General features: G+C 39.4%; 1 protein-coding gene across 1 annotated transcript in view; it reads left to right on the forward strand.

The window, feature by feature from the left end:
- Positions 1-1180: 1180 nt before the first annotated feature.
- Positions 1181-20008, forward strand: part of RECK (reversion inducing cysteine rich protein with kazal motifs) — a 76720-nt gene continuing 57892 nt past the window's right edge. Inside the window, exons 1-5 of the mRNA XM_059072141.2 lie at positions 1181-1387; positions 11251-11309; positions 15650-15724; positions 16846-16882; positions 19399-19484. Of these exons, the coding sequence (XP_058928124.1) occupies positions 1288-1387; positions 11251-11309; positions 15650-15724; positions 16846-16882; positions 19399-19484 (357 nt within the window). The 5' untranslated portion in view covers positions 1181-1287. The remainder of the gene's footprint in view (positions 1388-11250; positions 11310-15649; positions 15725-16845; positions 16883-19398; positions 19485-20008) is intronic.

Genomic DNA, 20008 nt, shown 5'->3' on the forward strand with positions numbered 1-20008 from the left:
GGATGAAGTGGTAAAGGTGACTGGGTCTAAATGCTGAGAACCTCTGACACCACGTCGAATAACTGTACATCATTCTATCTTATAAGTAAAGAGGCGGCCCTCTCAGAGAAGCAAGAGAATTGTTGCCACAGCACATGTTTTAGAAAGATTATTGTAACTTATTCATGTTTTCCTTTTGTAAACCTAAAAGAGAGGGAATAGAGACCTAAAAGAGAAGGAATAGAGACCTAAAAGACATACAAACCAACTTCAGTATATGGACATTGGTTGGAACTTGAAAAACTAAAAGGAAATTATGAGACAATAACGAAAATGTAAACTTACTGGATATTTAACATTAGGTATTTTTAAATGTAACTGTGGTTAGGTTTTTTTAAAAAGGAAGGGGAACGGAAAAAGGTATTAACATAATTCACGAACGTCAAAGAGAGGAAGAGGAGGAGGGAGAGAGGGACCGGGGGTGGCGGGTGGGGGGTGGAAAACGATTTGATAGCAAGTGAATCCTCTCAAACATACCCCACAGGAGCTGTGGGGATAAGGGGTGGAGTGGGGACCCACCTCCAAATTGTCTCTTAAAAGTCTAAACCCAACCTGACATTTAAGGCTCTCCATATTTAGATACACAAGCATTCCTCTCGCCACATTTTCCTGATAGGAATAGGTACCTAGAACATCAAAGACACATTGAGGCTACATGTGCCAAAGAGCTTTGGTGGCGAATTCGGGCCTCGGGCCCTTATCAGGGGACCGTGTCCGCGGCAGATTCCCTCCAATTTCAGTTGTTGTCCCGGGTGGCCCGCCTTCTTTGGGTGTGAGGCAGCGTCTGGCAGAAAGGATATTAAGACCATTGAAGGTACGTGAAAGGGACAAGTCCCTTTGGTTCAGCCTTGGCTTATGCCCCAGTTCTCAGGCGAACTTGCAGTGTGACCTGGAGCAGATGGTCTCTTCTCTGAGCCTCAGTGACCACATCTGCAAACCTCGGGGGGTCCAGGCGTTCCAAGGGCGGTTCCAGCTCTGACATCCTCCGACTCCCCTCTTGGAGAACGCTGGCTGCGGTACTCCGCGGCAGAAGCCGACACACAGCTGGGCCTTAACAAAGAGCCCGGGTCTCGGGCAGGTTCCCGCCCCCAGCAGGTTTTGGAAAGTCTGTGAGGCCGAGGGGCGGGGCTTCAGCGCGCCTCAGCCAATCACCAAGGACCCAGGCCGCCGGGGCGGGGCCTCCGCGAGCTGTGGCGGTGGGCAGGCTGGGTCCGAGCATCCCGCTGCTCCGGACCCCCCGGCCCGGACATGGCGACCGTCCGGGCCTCCCCGCGAGGCGCGCTACTGCTTCTCCTGGCCGTGGCGGGGGTCGCGGAGGTGGCAGGGGGCCTGGACCCGGGAAGTGCGGGTGAGTAACTGCTGGAGCAGCGGTTCGGGGCGGTCCGGAGCGGCCGCCTCAGCGCTCCAAGATGGCGCGGGGCAGGGGGCGGGGGTACCGGCGACCCCCAGACCCGGTCCAAGTCCGGTGACCCAGGGTCCGGAGGTCCCAGCAGGCTGCAGGAGGAACTGAGGCGGGACGAGCAGGACCCCACTCCACGCTCGCTCTCCCCGTCCCGATCTGCTGAACTGAGAGCGGTGACCCGGGTTCGAGGCCTTATTCTGTCACCCACCGAGCAGGGGCCCCCAGCTCAGCCCTTATCCCCTCACCCGGCTCGGGTCTCTGTCCGAAGAGGGTGAAATGCCTTTGCCCAGGATCGTCGCGAGGGTTGGATGGGATTTCTGAGGTGCCGCCGCGTTACCCGCGCCCTGGCCAGTTATTGTTGCTTGTTCCTTGACCCGCGGTTCAGAAAGGCCGACCTCGGGCAGCGAGCATTGATGGCCCTGCAGCCTGCCTGACTTCTGAAGTCTCAGAAGAGAATAGATCCAAGCCTCCTAAGTCCGATTCTGCTGCCGTTCGCTGTGGGTATGCTGTGTGTCCAAGACAGCGCTGGGCTCTGGCAGGAGACAGATTATAAATCAGTAAACTGTCCCTTTGGGGGCTGACTGGCTTGAGGAAAGTTTTGTTCTTGCTCTAGAGGAATTACACCACTAGTGGATAGCAAGCTGTTCAGTGCTTATTGAGTGTCTCTCACGTGCTGGGCTTTTAGGAGTCGTTGCCATCTCCTGCTTTCCAGCAGCTCTGGCTAGGAGGTGGGGTGCAACAAGACATGAGGAGCTCGAATTCAAGGTAGAAGGGTCCAGAGGAGATGAAGGGCTGTGAGTGCACAAAGGAAGAGAGATGATGGATGATGTCCACCTAGTGTAGGAAGAAAATTGAGTGATGCCCCAACTGCACTAGATATTAAAAGATGGCTGGGATTTATACATGCAGAAGTGGTGGAGAAGTGCATTGCTTACAGGGAGCCACATCTAGAAAGAGCAAAATCAGTCTCAAGGTTATAAGGTAGCTTACAATGTTAAAGGTTTTTTTGTTTTTTGTTTTTTTTAAGTCAAGAGTATTTAAAGAAGGGAGAGGATTGTCAGGAACCTGGGGTTAGATAGTTAATTATAATTGGATTCTAACAAGCTGTCAATTAGACAAATCACAGGAGAGAGAGAGAGAGAGAGAATGCTGTGTATTCGTGGCTAAATCAGCTTACCTTTCTGGGTCCCATTTTTCTCATTAAGTTAAAGAAATTGAACTAAAGCACTTTCAAAGTTATGGTTCATTAGAAAATTAGTCGTCCATTCTTATTCTACAACTAGTCAATTCTGTGGGAGATAGGGTAGAATATAGTTAAGAATATTTGAACAAATTAGTTAGCTTTAGTCTCTTTGTGCTTTAATATCCACATTTATTGTATACAGAAATTATAGATTTTATTGTGAGAATTGAGGTAATACATGTATAGCATTTAGAACAGCATATAGTAAGCACTGAAACGTTAGCTCTTAAGGTTGAGAAACACTGTACACTGTACCCCTCTCTTATAAATTCACAAACACGTTAGATTCATAATAATTCGCAAGGATTCCTGTAGTAAAGAAACTTGTTGCTGGGAGAATAGAGAAATGGGAAACTGACTGCTGATGTGTATGGGGTTTCTTTTAGGGTGATGAGAATGTTCAGAATTGGAAAGTGGTGAGCACAGTTCTGTAAATGTACTAAAAACAACTGAATTGTGCACTTCAAAAGGATGAATTTTGTTGTATATGATTGTTAAAAGATAAACTGAGGCATATTAAAATGTTAAGAGTTTGAGCAAAAATTGATTTGAATTGGGCAGTGCCAAATGGGAAGTAACAGGAGCTAGGGGAAGGACTTTTATGGAAGAGGTGAAAACAAAGCAAGGAAATATTCAATTGATTATAGCTTGAGCAGGTGCCTTATTTGGGAAAGTCCAGGTGGCTGTTTTTGATTGATTGTCCTTAGGGTTCTGATTTCTTAACCTTGGGGCACTATAAGCTTAGGTTTTGGTTTGCTTAGGTAGGCTACTGAGGCATTGAAGCTGCCTCAGTCTAATGGCCTCCTTGTTTTATTAATTTAACATGATTTATATCTCAATAAAATTATTATGCAAAGAAAGAAAGAAACTTGTTTGCTTAAAGAAGTCTCTTTTTCTTCATAACACCTAAAGCACACTTTAGAAAATTCTGGGCTAGATGATTTCTAAAGGCCCTACCAGTTCAAAAAGTCCATGACAAATAGAGTTTGCATTGTTTGGTAAGAAGAAAAATTCCAAGTTTGATGTAAAAGTGAGATTTGTCCCTTGTACTAAATTCTTAGGCATATATTGCCTGGTTCCTTACATAAAGGACATTGAGTAATACAGTGGACAAAGGCTTCCACCGTGGATTTGTATAAACTGTGGAAAGGCCTGACTTGTATTCCTGCTCAGACAGTCTTCTTTCCCATCTCCTTACCCCATCCAAAGTTGGGTACTCCTGTCTCCTCTGGTATAAAGCGTTTCACGAATCTCATCCGGTCTGACTTGGAGATTTTTGTTCCTGTTTGGGGAGAGGGGGTGAGGGAAGGAATCATTTGACTTGCTCAATTATTATTATCTCCTGTGAAGTTTGGCCACACCCTCCTCATTGGAGTAATGCCACACTTCCTATCCTGTGTACTTTCTGGTCTCCTCAACACCCCCAGCTCTCCTCCCCAGCACCTCTAGTGTTACCTTTGGAGGATGGGATGGAACCCTATGCTGCAGTCTCAGAATCTGTGTGTCATGGCACCTGATATTAGCTCTGTTTCTATTTAAGATATTTTCTAATAGTACAAAAGAGAGAAAGATGTAACATTAAGGGCTAGGTTTCAATAAATTGACATTTAAGAAATTATGTAATAGTCAGCCTAGAATCCTGAAAAAGAATGTAGTGAATTTTAAGTTAGAAAAAGCAACCGCCTATCTGGAGGAATGTAATAAGAAGCAGATTCTCTTCCCTAAGAACTATCTTGGCCCACACTGTACAAAGAGCTAGAATTGGTGATAGACCAGATATGACAGTTTATTCTGGTGTGCTACTAAAAGTTTCTATCTTATATCCATAGATTTAAACAGTCTTTCATTAATCATTCTTTTCACCATATGCCACTTCTGGAAGAAAGTGGGACAATATCAAGGAGGTGGTTTTTATATATTATAAATGTGGTTTTTTTAAAAGAGCAAAACAGATACTACAGGGGTTTGTTGATTAAAAAATATTTGCATTCTTACTATATGTCAAGCACTGTTCTAGGTGCAGGCTTGCTGCTCTCAAGGGGCTTACATTCTAGCAGAGGGGAGACAGACAATAAACAGTTAAATAAAAATGATTTCTGGTAGGGATAAATACGCTGTGAAGGAAACACGTAGATGGTAGCGTAGAAGAACAGTCCCCAGCCTTTTTGGCTGCAGGGATGGTTTCGTGGAAGACGGTTTTTCCACGGGTGGGGGTCGGGGGAAGGGGGATGGTTCTGTCAGTAACGCTTCACTCGCTTGCGCTCCACTCACCTCCTGCTGTGCGGCCCGTTCCGGTTCCTAACAGGGCTGTTCCTAACAGGCCACAGGCCACCAGTCCATGGCCAGGGTTTGGGGAACCCCTGGCGTAGAGGGAGTGGTTCTTAACATAGTGATGACAAGAATGGCTTCTTTGAGAAGGTAAGGTTCTGAACTGAAATCTGAAGACTGAAGGTGCTGTCCTTAGAAGAGGCCGGGGTGGAGACCAGGAAGTACATAGACCCTAAGGCAAGAAAGAACAGAAGGTCAGTGTGATTGCAACATAGTGAGCAGGAGAGTAAACCAGGGCTAGATGGGGCTGGGCCTTGCAAAAAGCCACGTAAGGACTGTGGATTTTATTCTATATGCAAATAAAAACCAATGGACTTTTAAGTAAGAGATAAGTGCTTTGATTTCTATCTTAGATCACTCGGGCTGATGAATGAAAAAAAGTGAAGTGATAGGGTAGGAGTAAAAGCAGAGCTACTAGAAGCCCATTTAGGAGTCGAAGCAGGAGATAATGTCTTACAGTAGAGTGGTGGTGGAGATAGAAGAGGAGAGATTCAAGATATATTGCTGTTGGATTGGATGTGGGAAGTGAGGGAAGGAGGCAGTAAAGATTATGTATAGATTTTTACCTTGAGCAACTTAGTGAAAAATAATGCTATTTACTGAGGTTGAGAAGATGGGGAGGAGCAAGTTGGAGTGTTGGCAGGTAAGTCAGGAAGAGAATCAAAATTTCCATTTTTGTATGTGTTTAAGATGGATATTAGGAATAACTCCCCTTGGTTCATTGCTTTCTAAACTTAATTTCATGCCTGTAAGTATTCCATTCAGCAAATATTTGTTAAGGGGTTAATAGTGCCAGACACTGTGATAGTCACTACATATATAATGTGGTAAGCAAAAACAGACATGGTCTCTGCTTTCATGGGGTTTAAGGTTTAGTGAGAACATCAGACATTAAATATCACCAAAAAGTGTATAATATCTACACTGCTAATATTTATGTGGTTATATTAGTACATTTCCATTTATATTCTAAATCTGAATATATTTGAGGAAAAATGTGATTTAGTCAAGTAATGGATGCTGTAGAGCACATAGATTACATGAAGAAGACTTCAAGAAAAGTATTAAGAGAAACATTTTGACCATGGACTATACCATTGGGAGCCAGACATTAATACTTTCAGATCCCTTGTTTTACAGATGGGTGTCCTGTGGCATAGAATGGGGAAAGGAATTATCTGAGAGTACTAGCTATTAGCATCTGCAGGGAGGATCTGAGGAGTCATTTGCTTTCGTTGTTTCATAATGATGAATGATAATGTGTTAAGGCTCTTCTGACCCCCAAAAGAACAGAAACCAAGGTTGCTCAGGATTAGGGAGCTAGTTATATAGCATCTAACAGGTAACACATGGAAATCCAAGCATAGGAAATTGAGCACAGCACAACCTCAGGAACTGCTGTGGGAACTGGAAAGCTGCCAGCAACCAAGACTACTTTTAGAGACAGTCTCTCTCTACCTCTCATAGAGTCTCTCTGTACATCTCTTGCATTTCCCACTTTCCACCAACCAGCTTCCTCCTTTTACTCATGGTTTCTGCACACCATAAAACTTCCTGAGCCCCAGCTCATCTTGACCTTATAGTTGCAGAGCCCACCACCAACTGGCTGTATACCTCTGTGCCTGTGCATATGATTGAGTCCAGCTTATCTTTTGACCTGGGTCAAAAACTCATATGATGTTTGCTAAATCATGGCTTGGTCACCGTGTGAAATATGGTATGGCAGTGGTATAGTGGGAGAAATAAACTTTTTGTACTTTTTTTCTGATTAAAAAGGCATTGTATAAATAGGAAATTATTATTTATTAACCAATGAATAAATAAAATTTTTCGAGCTGAGCACTGTGCTAAAGGAATACAAGAAGTTTCCATTCAATTGGAGATACCATTAGTACACACATGAAATTATTAGAGTTAAGTGTTAAAGCTTCCAGTTCTGACTGGAATAGTAGGACATTAAATAACCAAAAAACCAACATGGCCTGGAGTTGTTGGAGAAGAAAGGCTTACTAAGAGTTGAGATGGGATTTCAGCCTTGAAAGATGTTTAGGATTTATGTCAGCAGGAAAGAGGGCACTAAGCATTTCAGGCAGAAGGCTGTGTTCAAGGTAAATGTAGGCTTTCCTTGTTAAAAAGTAATAGAAGATCAGGGAAGGGGAGGTAAGGAAGACGACTTGGAAAATTTAGAACTGGAATAGCAGGAAGCCATTATAGGCCCTTAGATTAGAAGAGTGACATCATGAAAGGTCTATTTAAAAAATTAATCTGGCACTCATTGATAATAGAAGAGAATGAACATAATTGGCTGTTGTAGCAGTGCAGTGTGAGGCAAGCAATGGAGAAGGATGGATATCCATCTGTCTAGATAAATGAAGCGGTATGACAAGATGCTAGCAGTGTTGAATCCAGGTGGTGGGTATATAAATAATCATTTTATTGTTTGGCTCTTCCTTGGCTGATGATATATTTTATATATATACACAAACATATATATTGTTAAAGGGATAAATGTGACAATTGTAAGAATGCGTTTATAAGTTAAAGTTGCAGTTGTAATTTAAATGTTTTTAAAGTGATTGTCAATTTCCAGGCTGTTTTAGAAACAAAAATTTGATTAAAAGTAAGATGAGATTTTTAAAATTAACGTATCTTTTTTATTTGAAATGACTGTTTTCCACTATCAGCTTGGATTTAGTTTTTTTCCCCTTCAATAGTGCAGGATATATATATTCTGTTCTAGTAATTCTCTAGGAATACATTAATTAGAAGGAATTCTTATTTTCTTTAGAAAAGAAAACAAGACTGGCTTTTCATTAACCAAATTGAATTACAGCTTTTGGGAGGCTTCTGTGGCAAAATCTCTTTTAACTTCAAAAATCCTATAATTCTGTGAATATTTTAGCTTTAGATTAGGGTGTGTATTTGTTTTTTTTTAAATGCTGGTTGGTCTTAGAAGTTGCATTTTTCCCTTGTGGCTGGAGCATGTGCTTCCTGCTTACTTGCCTATCTTTAGTAGACATGTGGTCCAAACCAGCAGACAAACCTTGATGTTTCTAATTATTGGATGATTCTACTCGCATATTTCTAGGTTACATTAATACCTTCGTAAACCCAATATACATGGCCTTTAATAATGAGTTTTTGGTTTTAATTTTATAATTACAGACTTCTGGAATAAGAATGCAAAATATGACAGTCTTCCTTATGTCTCTGATAAGGATAGCACCTGTGCTATTTATTTTCATCCTGTCAATATCAAGTGTTATTTTGAACTAATTTACCTTTATCTGTTCAGTTCCATTTCATGAAAATAACCAGAGTTTTAAACTATTCTTGAAGAACTAGAAATTAGGTTAGAATCAATTTATAAAAACAAAACATTTCTAGAATTCACTGTCTTCTCTTGTATAAAACATTAGGCTTTGGAGAGTTTTTTTGCACTCTAATAGTTCAATGACCCAATTAATCCATTTTAAAAGCTCTAAAAAAGACAGAGACCTTTAATTGCCACATTAATTGGGTTTGAATCCTTTGCCCTCATTCTTAATGAAGGCATATGACTTGACGTCTATTTGTAGATATTTATTTCTTTAAAATATGCAGTGTTTAAGATTCTAGTAAGTTTTTGTTGTTTCAAAGAAAGAAAAATGTGTGCTAATAAACGATGACTAAGGTTAAAAATAAAGTGTGGAAAATGTAATGGAGTGTAGGTCCCCTAGCCTATTCTAGGAGGGTGGCAGTCCTCTCAAGGGAGGAAATGTACTATTACAGAGGAATGCTTGGTTGGGAGGGGGAAGGGCATTATTACCAGAAGACTTCAGGCTGCTCTCTTTAATCCCATTTTGTCAGAAGTTTCAGGAGGCTTTTGGAAAGACTAGAAGGAAATATGTCAAAATGTCAACACACGTTCTGGCAGGACAGTGGGAATATTAGGTCATTTTTCTTCTTATTTTCCAAATTTTGGGGTTTCTTAATGAAAAAATGAATTATTTTAAAATTTTAACTTTGGTGGTCACTCCACTATAAATTTGACCTTCACCATTAAATAGGAAAAAAACAGGCCTTTATATTTTTAATAAAACCTTTCATTGTTATTGGAGTTTTAATTATGACATGTTTTATGTTTCTGTTCTAAATAGACCTTTGCTCCAAGAAACTTTTTTCCAAAAATCCTTAGGCCCAAATCAGACTCTTGTCTGCCTGACTGTTTACTTTTTGCTAAGCCAGTGCTTATTGGGACCATATGTTATCCTGAGCTATCTTTGCTCTTGATCAGCTGGATTTTCTGCCCTCCTGTGACCTTTTGTGTTGGAGGATAGTAGAAAGTGGCAACAACTTGAGCACTTCAAAAGAGCACATCAGTATCACAGGAGACTCCCCCCCTTTTTTTCCTGCCTGTCCTCTCCATTCTAATGAGGCTGGGGACATAACAGAATCTTAGAAGAGGGGGTCGGCATGGTGTGGCATGGCAGGGGAGAAGGGATGTTGTGAGAAAGTCTCATGAGTGATTGGGCCCTCCCTCGAGTTAGTAGCTTCTAAGAAAGTAACTACAGCCTATAAAAAGGAATTTTTTAAATTTCTGAAACTTAATGGAATTTCTGTGTTTTTCAGAATTTCAAAGTCAAATGTTTAGAACTTTAAGACAGCTTTTCCCACATAGTATTAGAAAGCCAGCCCCACAATAGTCTTTTATGAAACTAAACTATAGTGATATAATATCACTATAATATCACTATATATCACAGTAATATCATATGCCTTGTCATTGTTTTACGGATTAACAGTGATCGGTTTTGAACTTAAAGGATTGTTGGTAAGAACTTAAAAGGACCTTTTTTATTCATTCATTTCTCCCCAATACTAATCCTACCTTCAATCAAAACAGCTCCGCTTTCACGTATACTGAAATTATATAGATTTCATTTAAAGAGATTATGTTGCATATATATATATATATATATATATATATATATATATAAAAAAAACCATTGTATTTGATCTAGCTGCCTGAAATATATTTTTATGTCCTTGTCTCTTTTTTTTTTTTTTTTTTTTTTTGTGGTACGCGGGCCTCTCACTGCTGTGGCCTCTCCCGCCGCGGAGCACAGGCTCCGGACGAGCAGGCCCAGCGGCCATGGCTCACGGGCCCAGCCACTCCACGGCATGCGGGATCCCCCCGGACCGGGGCACGAACCCGCGTCCCCTGCATCGGCAGCTGGGCCCCCAACCACTGAGCCACCAGGGAAGCCCGTGTCCTTGTCTCTTTTTATTTAGCAGTCTAAACAGGCACTAATCAATGTAGTTGTATCTTTTTTTTTCCAGTCAGCATCACTCTAGGATAATAACATGCCCCTGCTGATTATCTCTATCACCAATGTATTAATTTCTCTGGGTCCATAATGCTGCTTGGCAAATTTTTCCTTTTCTCTGATATTTCTCAAATTGGCGTTCTGAAATGTTAAAATGTGGCATGAAAAAAAGTATTCTGTACTCTGAGAAATCTACTTAGATCCCTTTTTAGGAGATTAATGATGCATATTAACATATTAAAGCCTTCATAAAATCCTACAGAAAAGAATTCTCTTTAATTTTTTAATCCTTTGTTTCCCAGTTTATTTGAACATGAAACATTTTCTCTTGAGGGATAGATATTAACAATTCATGAAACAGTGTTTCATAGAACAGAAGTTTGAGAAACATTTATAGTTGCCTCCTTTATTCTCTACAATGGCTGTTCCAGACCTCTACAACCTCACCTCAAGCCCAACACCATCTCAGTCCTTTTTGTTTTCAGACCTAATCTCTACTTCACTGAGATAATGGAGGCTTACATGTAATATGTCCAAAACAAAATTCACTATCTTTTTATCATTTAACCTCACATTATAGGTATAATAATAGAATATAGCTCATAGGGTAATTGTGAGGGTTGAATGAGATAATACATAAAGCAAGCGGTAAAATTCTGGCATGTAGAAAGTACACAGTACCTAGTAGCTGCTATTACTAAGTGACAGTCTCGCCTATTAGGTTGTAAGCTTCTTGAAAGCAAAAACCATGTTCTCCAACACAGCACCGTCCTTGACTTGAAATAGGTACTCAGCAAAGGTTTGTTGAGTTAAAATGATAGTAAGAGTAATAATTGTTGAATAAATGGTTTGTGTAACCATCTGGCTTAGCTTAATCATCATGTTTATTTAACAATAGGCAACATCAGGTGTTTATTTTTTCTCCCTAGGTGCATTGTGTTGTAATCATTCAAAGGATAACCAAATGTGCCGTGATGTATGTGAGCAGGTAAGCTTACATAGTAATTGTAGAAGATATTATTTAGTATAATTGTTTTGGAGAAACCTGCTGGGCAGCACGTAAAACAAGTGTTCAGAGTTCACATCACCAATAATGGAACAAATTAACGTGTGTCTGCTGACATGATGGAGCACAGTATCATAAGTAGGATATTTGCCCAAAATACATAACCTGAATCATGAGGAAACAATAGGGCAAACCCAGATTGAGGGATGTTCCTCAAAACAACTGCCTGTACCCTTCAGAGGTATCAGTGTTATAAAAACAAAGACTAAGAAGCTTCTAGATTAAAGGAAACTAAAGAGACATGACAACTAAATGCTAGTGCATAATCCTGGATTGGGTCCTGGAATTTAAAAAAAGATTGCTATAGAGGACATGATTGAGATAAATTGGTAAAATTTAAATATGAACTGTAGGGACTTCCCTGGTGGTACAGTGGTTAAGAATCCACCTGCCAATGCAGGGGACACGAGTTCAAGCCCTGGGGAAGATCCCACATGCCATGGAGCAGCTAAGCCTGTGCATAACTACTGAAGCTTGCGCGCCTAGAGCTCGTGCTCCGCAACAAAGGGAAGCCACCGCAACAAGAAGCCCGCTCACCACAACTTAGAGTAGCCCCTGCTCGCCTCAACTAGAGAAAGCCCGCACGCAGCAATGAAGACCCAACACAGCCATAAATACATACATACATACATATATACATACTGTAATAATATTGTTCCAGTGCTGTGATCTGAATTTCATGATTATATTGTGGTTAGCTAGGACGGTGTTCTTGTTCTTACGAGATATGTGCTGGGATTTAGGAATGATCATGTCTGTAATGAATTCTAAATGTTTCATCAAAGTAATAGTAATAATGCGTATATGTAAAGAAAGTTAAAGCAAATGTTAGTAATGGGTGAATCTAGATGAAGACTATGTTGGTGTTCATTGTACTATTTTGGAAACTTTTCTGTAGTTTTGAATTTTTCTGCTTGAGCCTTTTTAGGAAAGTTCCACTGAGACAGTAGCTGTTTGTGTCTTACCTTTCTTTCATCATCTTGATTGTGTAGTTCTAGCCTTACCACTTGAGAATTAACGACCTCAGTCATCTTTTGAGGAGTTTTCAAGTAATAACCTGGATTTTGTTACTTCTTAAAAATGAGAGCGCTACCTAACTGAGATTAAAACTTCTCTCAAACAGTATTATGAATTTAGAAAGATTCTGCAAGATACTCTAAGTATAAAACAAGACAGCTCATCTAAGTAGCTGCTAGAGAATTCATGTCAAAACACTATAGCAGGGCTTCCCTGGTGGCACAGTGGTTGAGAGTCCGCCTGCCGATGCAGGGGACACGGGTTCGTGCCCCGGTCTGGGAAGATCCCACATGCCGCGGAGCGGCTGGGCCCGTGAGCCATGGCCACTGAGCCTGAGCATCCGGAGCCTGTGCTCCGCAATGGGAGAGGCCACAACAGTGAGAGGCCCGCGTACCACAAAAAAAAAAAAAAAAAAAGAAAAAAAATCACTATAGCAGATTAGGTTTTCTACAAGTTTACTGCCAGAATAATAGCTTTTGAAAGCAAAAATGGCCTCTTGATGGTGTCACCATAAGGGAGCTTTTAAAGTAGCTATTCTACTTTTGGAAGCACTGCTTTCCTGACTTTTTGCTTTGTTTCCTCTTGTTTTTTCCACTAAGGTTCCATAGGGTAAATGATTTTTATGAGGCACCTACAACAGGCAAGATCTAATTTCTTAAAATATGAAGTGCTAGAAATTCTATAATTTAGCATATTAAGTGAATACTGTAGTCATCCTAATAAAAAAAAACATTCTTCCCTGACCAAGTTCTTAACTAATTGAGAAATAAGGCAAAGGAGTAAGGCAGGTAAAACGCCCAATATTACTTTTATTACTAGTTACACAAATGCTGAATGTAGCATTTATCTCCAGGTACACACTAAACTACAGAATTAGACTTACTCCCAGAGGAGGAGAGGTAAGGGTTGGGTTGTATATATGTTCACTTTCTCCTGCCAAACTCAGCAGTCAGATGAGTCAGTCATCGCAATCACGGGAGAAGTGAGAGAGGCCAGGGTGCTAAAATTGGTAGAGCTCACTGAAAATGAAAGGAATTACCAGGAGTGAGGAATCATTATTTCTTCAACCAGTAGGAAACGAAGAAAGGGTGGCCTTCTGCTCATATTTAGGTTTTGAGTTGGAGTGAATACTAGTGCCCTTGATGGCTGTGGAAAGTTAGGAAAAAGATGGTGGGGGATGAGTTGTGAATTATCAGTGAAAACCACTGTGTGAAGACAGTTGGAGATTTGGAGTTAAAACTTTTAGAATTTGAATTTAGATAAGAAGTCAGGACTGATGTTTTATAATAGCACAATAAGGTGTCAGATGCCATATAATTCAAGAAGTTTGAGATCTGAGAAAAGTCCCTCAGTTTTAAAAAGACATTTAGAGGAGATATTCTAGAACAGGGACTTGTTTGCTTTGTTTGTGCTGAATCCCCCAGTGCTTAGAATAGTGCCTAACTCAAAACTCTGCCTCTTTCAATTCCACTATAAATGTGATAGTGCTTCCTCCTTCCCTCCTTCTCTCCCTCCCTCCCTCCCTTCCTTTCTTCATGACTTTTTTTTATTCTTTCTTGCCTTTTGTTGTTGTCTTTTCCCCTTTCTTTTTCTTTTCCTTCTTCTTTTAAATCTTTTTATGATGGGAATTTTCAAATATATAAAAAAGTAAAGAGAAATACAATAAACTCCCATATTCAGCTTTCTCATTGTTAAGTCAAGGCCCGTTGTGTTTCATATACACTCCCATCTACTCCGCCCCCCCCGTGCATTATATTGAAACAAATGCCAGTTGTCATATCATTTGCTCCATAAATTTTCAGTCTGTATCTATAAATTATAAGTATTCGTTTAAAAAATAACCATATTACCATTACCACTTCTTTAAAAATATAATACTCAAATATCTAGTTATTTTTCAAATTTATTAACTGTTTAATAAGTTTCATTTTATAAGTTTGAATCAGGCCAAGTGAGATATAAGCATTGCAGTTGTTTTTTAAAGATCTTTTAATATGGGTTTCTCCTTGCAGTTTATTTAATGGATAAATCTGGTCATTTATCCTGTGGAGTTTCCCACAGTCTGAATCATGCTGTTTGTAGCCCTATGGTATCATTTAATGTGTTCCTCTTTCCTCTGTATTTCTGTAATTGGTAGGTAGATTTAAGAGCAGATCTGTCCAATAGAATTTTCTTCAGTGATCAAAATATTTTATATCTGTATGATCCAATAAGGAAACTGCTAGCTCTGTGTGCACTTGAAATGTGCTTCAAGAGATTGAGGAACTGAATTTTAAATTTTATTTCATTTTCATTGATTTAAGTTTAAATTTAAATAACCACGCATGGCTGGCAGCTACCTTATGGGGTAGAACCAGAGGCTTGATCAAATTCAGGTTAGGTTTTGTTTTTGTTCTGTTTGGCAAGTCTTACTCATAAATAGTATTGTGTCTGGTTGTCTCTTTGTAATGTTAGCAGTCATTGTTAATAATTGCCTCAATGCATTAATTCACTAGGAGTTGCAAAATGGTGATATTCTAGCTCTCTTCATTTATTAATTATAGTTTGTGATTTGGGAGAAAAATGGCTGTTAAAACTAACTGGAGATAAATCCTTTTTCATTGTCCTTAGCATTCATAGACTTTACAGTCTTGACTATTTGCAGGTAATAATATATGTAATGATTTAAATTTACAGAGACATTAAATTATAATTGCATTAATTAAAGTTGTATTTGGAAGGGAGCCAACTAGCCTGATGAGTGAACTTGTCAACCCCTCAGCAGCTTTATTTAAAAGATGGCTTTGTCTCTATTTTATGGAATTCTGTGGAGAAGTTTTTGCTACAATGCTATTCACAAAGTTGTTCTTCACCAATATAAAGGGTATGGCATAGTCTATTTTTCATTGTGGTCAGTTGACTAAAAGCAGTTTGTAGGACAGTTTAGAATAAATTTATTGTTTTTTCTTCTTTTTCTGTTTTTTTTTCCTCCCCTATACCCTAACAGGTTAACAGCCTGGTTTTCTCCATTTTTGATCATTAGACTTGCCGTATTTAGATTTTGTTGATTATTTGCCAAGCTAACCAACCTTTCCAGAAATATTACCTCAACTTAATTTAGACCTTTCCAAACGTTTTCCATTTATAAAGGGAAATTGGAAAATATTCTAGACAATTCATAAATCTAGAGGATAATAAGTTTACCTCTTCTCTTTTCTTGTTGAAAGAATGCCACAAAACTTTTTTATTTTTTTTTTGTCCAATAGATATTCTCCTCAAAAAGTGAATCCCGACTAAAACATCTGTTGCAGCGAGCCCCAGATTATTGCCCTGAAACAATGGTAGGTCTTACTTAACTTAACTATGGAAGCTTTTGTCTAATGAAGCACTCTAATGAGTTACTTTAGATTTAGCAAATTTTTTCAGTGTGATTGGGGTTTGTGGTCAAAGTAAAATGTTAGATTTAACTAGGTACTTTAAAAAGATCTTCACACAGGGCTTCCCTGGTGGCGCAGTGGTTGAGAGTCCGCCTGCCGATGCAGGGGATGCAGGTTCGTGCCCCGGTCTGGGAAGATCCCACATGCCGCAGAGCTGCTGGGCTCGTGAGCCATGGCCGCTGAGCCTCTGTGCTCCGCAACGGGAGAGGCCACAACAGTGAGAGGCCCGTGTACCGAAAAAAAAAAAAAAAAAAATCAGACAAATTGCTAGATAAATATTGTTTTTCATCTTTCATTGTTTATTTTATACCTATGATGTAGGTATATGATATATTCCAGTCTTTAAATTTCATTATAATAGTTTATCTGGAATTGGGAATTTTACTTATTATCATATTTTGACAATTTTATGACAACCATAATAACTAAGTCTTACATATATTTTGATTTTTAAAAAGTTGGATTTGGGGTAAGGGAAAATGTGTGACTTCTCATTACTTCTGTCTTCCCATTTTCTTGTATATTATAGATACATTGCATGCCTGTCTGAATCATGTAACTTAAAATGCCTCTAATGCGTGGGCCATCCTCAGCGTTTGGGATACTCATGAGCCAGGCTAAGAAAGTCTGAGCTGGCATGAGGGAGGCTCCTTAGATAAGATAGCTTGGGTTAAATGGTGGGGAAGGTTGATGATCAAACAGTTCTGACTGACATATTTTACTTTAGTCACTCAACAGGCACTTTTATCTCTGTGCTTGGAAGCAGTTATCCCAGTAAGCATCCTGAGTTACCATATTTGTCCTTAGTACTCTCAGATGGGAAGATGGGAAAACAGCAAGCAGCATTTTTACATCTCAGTTCTATTTTTTCTTCCCTGAATAGCTGGTTGATACTCATATAGTTCTAGATCATTGATTGTGTAGACACAAACATAATCAAATTAGTTATACATAATTTCTGTAGAAAGTTTCATATTTAGGAACTGGTTATCTACATAAAAGTCTTTTGGTGATTACAATTTTAGGTTGAAATTTGGAGTTGTATGAATTCATCTTTGCCAGGTAAGCAATAGAAGTGCAACATTTAGCGCTTTATTTTTTAAAACTTATTTTGTGATTGTAAAATCTGTATCATAGTCCTGTAACCTAATGTTTACCCTTGAATTTCTATCCTCTCCTTCCTATAGGCACCCAAATTTTCAAATGTGTAATTAATTCTCATTCACTCAGTCCTTAATGGTACTCCTGTCTCCACTTCTACCATTCTGTTGAAACTGATCTTTGAAAGATCACCAGGATTTCTTGGTTCCTAGATCTTATGGCTTTTTCTCAGTACTTATTCTCTTTGACTTCCTGTGACACTTGATATGATTGACCACTCCCTCCTTGTGACTTCACCTTGGCCTTGTGACTTTGCCCTCTCTTATCCCCACCTCCCCCACACACCGTCCCCCCCCCCATAACTACCACAGTTATTTCTGTGTGTGGTCCTCTTCCCTTCTCTCTCCACATTCACCCTGGTAACCACATTCCTTCCCAGAACTGTTATCTAATCAGCTCTGGGAAGATAACTTTCAAATCCAAGTCATTGTTCAATGACCTCTAGATGTCTTTACCTGGATCTATGCATCCAGGTGGCATCTGAAGTGCCAATTCAAAACCAAACTCATCTTATAACTGCTTTCTCTTGTGAATGACACTCTAGACTGTAAGCCCTTAAGTCATTATCTCTGATTGCTTTTTCTTTTTAGCTCATTGACTCTCTTCTTGTAAAATCTTGAGTCTATCCTCACTATTCCTAGTTCAAGCCTTTATGATTACACCTTTGGGGTAGATTATTGCAATAACCTTGTAACTGGTATTTCAATACACCATAGTTATCCTCCCCACCCCCTTCAAAAAAAATCCCTCTGGGAATATCCACTTCCATCGGAATAAAGGCCAAACTCCCTAGCTTGGCATTCATGGTCTCCTAGGATTAAAGCTCATTTTCCAGTCCTGGTTAAAGCCAGTGCCTTGAAAAAAAGGGAGTATATCTTATGTTTCTCTGAATTCTGAAGGATCTTTGCTTCCTAGAATTGCCCACGTCCTTGCTTGTTCTCCCAGTTATCCCTCTCCCTAGTGTCTGCAATTATATATATGTGTGTGTATTGTTCCTACCAAACTGTAATCTCCATAAAGGGATAAATCATATATTTTATATATCTCATAGCCCACAAAACACCTAATAGAGTGCCTTGTACATAACAGGGGTTCAGTGAATATAAATGCTTGTTGAATAATTTAATATTTTCTAAGAGGCACTGGATATGTGAAAACAGCAGTAAAATGCATTATGGTATAAAAGTTCACAGAGTTTATGACCTACATTGATTCCATTCAAAATTCTTTCTAGAATATGAGTGATTCTGAATAGCAAGCAGCAAAGATTGAGAGGAAACTATACTAGGCAATGGGACTAGATGGGAGTCTGTTGCCCTTTATACCATTAAAACATGTAGGGTTACAGAAGCTTATGATATGCAGGATTTGTAGTCAGTTTTAACAATTGAGATGGTTTATGATTATATTTTTGAGAGTTTTGTCTGTCCATGGGCCATTTGTTTGCTTTTGTTTGGTTTGTTTTTTAGCAGAATACTTCTATTTGTTATATTAGGTCTTAGTTTCATGTAGAGAACTATGTTACTTATTGCCTTGAATCCCTGACATTTTTTAAAAATGGAAATAATAATCTAATTTAATGTACATGTGGATTTGCAGATCTATGTATTATATGGAAGCAGCATAAAGCATTTCTTAAAAGAGATAAGAAGGAATTTTCAGCATTCCTACAAGTGAATCTTTTCTTTTTTCATAATTATTACTTATATCTCCTAATTTTATCCTAGGAGTTATTCATTGACATTTATGATTACAAAAAGGGATCTGAAAATTGCATTAGAACACTTTGTAATTTTATCACCTTTTTGGTATCACTGTAATTTGGTTGGAGAAATAGAGCTATGCATAAATTGAACCAGAATAGTCATTTTGCCCCACAATAAAGTGTACCCATCAAAGTCAGTCATGGCTCACAGGAGATGTTCCTGTCTGTTTACTAAGTATCAGTTTTTAAACAGCATCATGTGTTTTATGCTATTCTAGGTATTTAATATTTTGAATGTTGGAATACAATAATACTCATGCCCATTTTTTTTGTTGGCTTATTAATTTAAATTGGAATCCTTTACTCTTCTGGTTCATAGGAAAGCCTCTCATTGCTTTCCTTAGCCTGTATGTCCTCTAGAGATTCTGTTTACCTAAGAGTGAGAATGAGCTAAAGAGAGTTTAGGGTGGGCAGGGAGAAGAGGGAAAAAAACAAAGGACCTGGTAATTATGCTGTGAGGGACCCTGAGAAGACTGATAGCATTGAGAGTAAGGGTGGGAGGAGGGGCTTCATACCTTGAGACCCTGCTATCTAAGCTAGCTTTCTTATGGACACCTGCTTTGACTTGTAGTGGTATCCATGAACCATTCTGGCACTCTATTTGTGTTTGTCACTACTTATGACCAAAACATTTGAACATTTTGTTTTTAAGGTGTGTTTAAGAAGTCTGATGGCTGGGTTGGCTTAGGCTGCTGTGAACTGGCTATTACCTTGGAGTGTCGACAGGCATGCAAACAGGTAACACTTGGCAATCAGGCTCTTAAGCAGCGTGGAGTAGAGTTTCAGTTTTGTCTGTGTCTTGGACCTAGCCCACCTCATATCTTTGGAGAGGTGACCCATTAAAGCTGCAAATTTAGCATTTCTTACATGGACCATTTCCTTTTAGACATGCTGCTTTTTCAGTTACTGCTGCTGCATGTAAGACCCTCAGCCTTCTCTTATTCTTTCTTAACTTCTCTCTGCCAAAGAAAGAATATTATAGGAATCAAGGCCTTTTGTATTCTGCCTATGGTCATGCTTAGTCAATGCTGAATGACTCCAAATGGTCATGTAAATTTCAGGCATGCTTGGATGAGAGCAGTTGACACAGTTGGCTTATTTTGCTTTCATCTTCCCTCTGTCTTTCATCATGAGTTTACTCTGAGTATGTTCTTTTATACCTTCTCTGCTCCTAAGGTGAGCATGACTCCTACAGTGAATTATGACTTCTCTTTGATTTGATATATCTCAGGTCCAATTCAAGTTAGGCCCCTGAAATCTTC

The sequence above is a fragment of the Kogia breviceps genome, chromosome 8 (assembly GCF_026419965.1).
Source record: "Kogia breviceps isolate mKogBre1 chromosome 8, mKogBre1 haplotype 1, whole genome shotgun sequence".
Lineage (NCBI taxonomy): Eukaryota > Metazoa > Chordata > Mammalia > Artiodactyla > Physeteridae > Kogia > Kogia breviceps.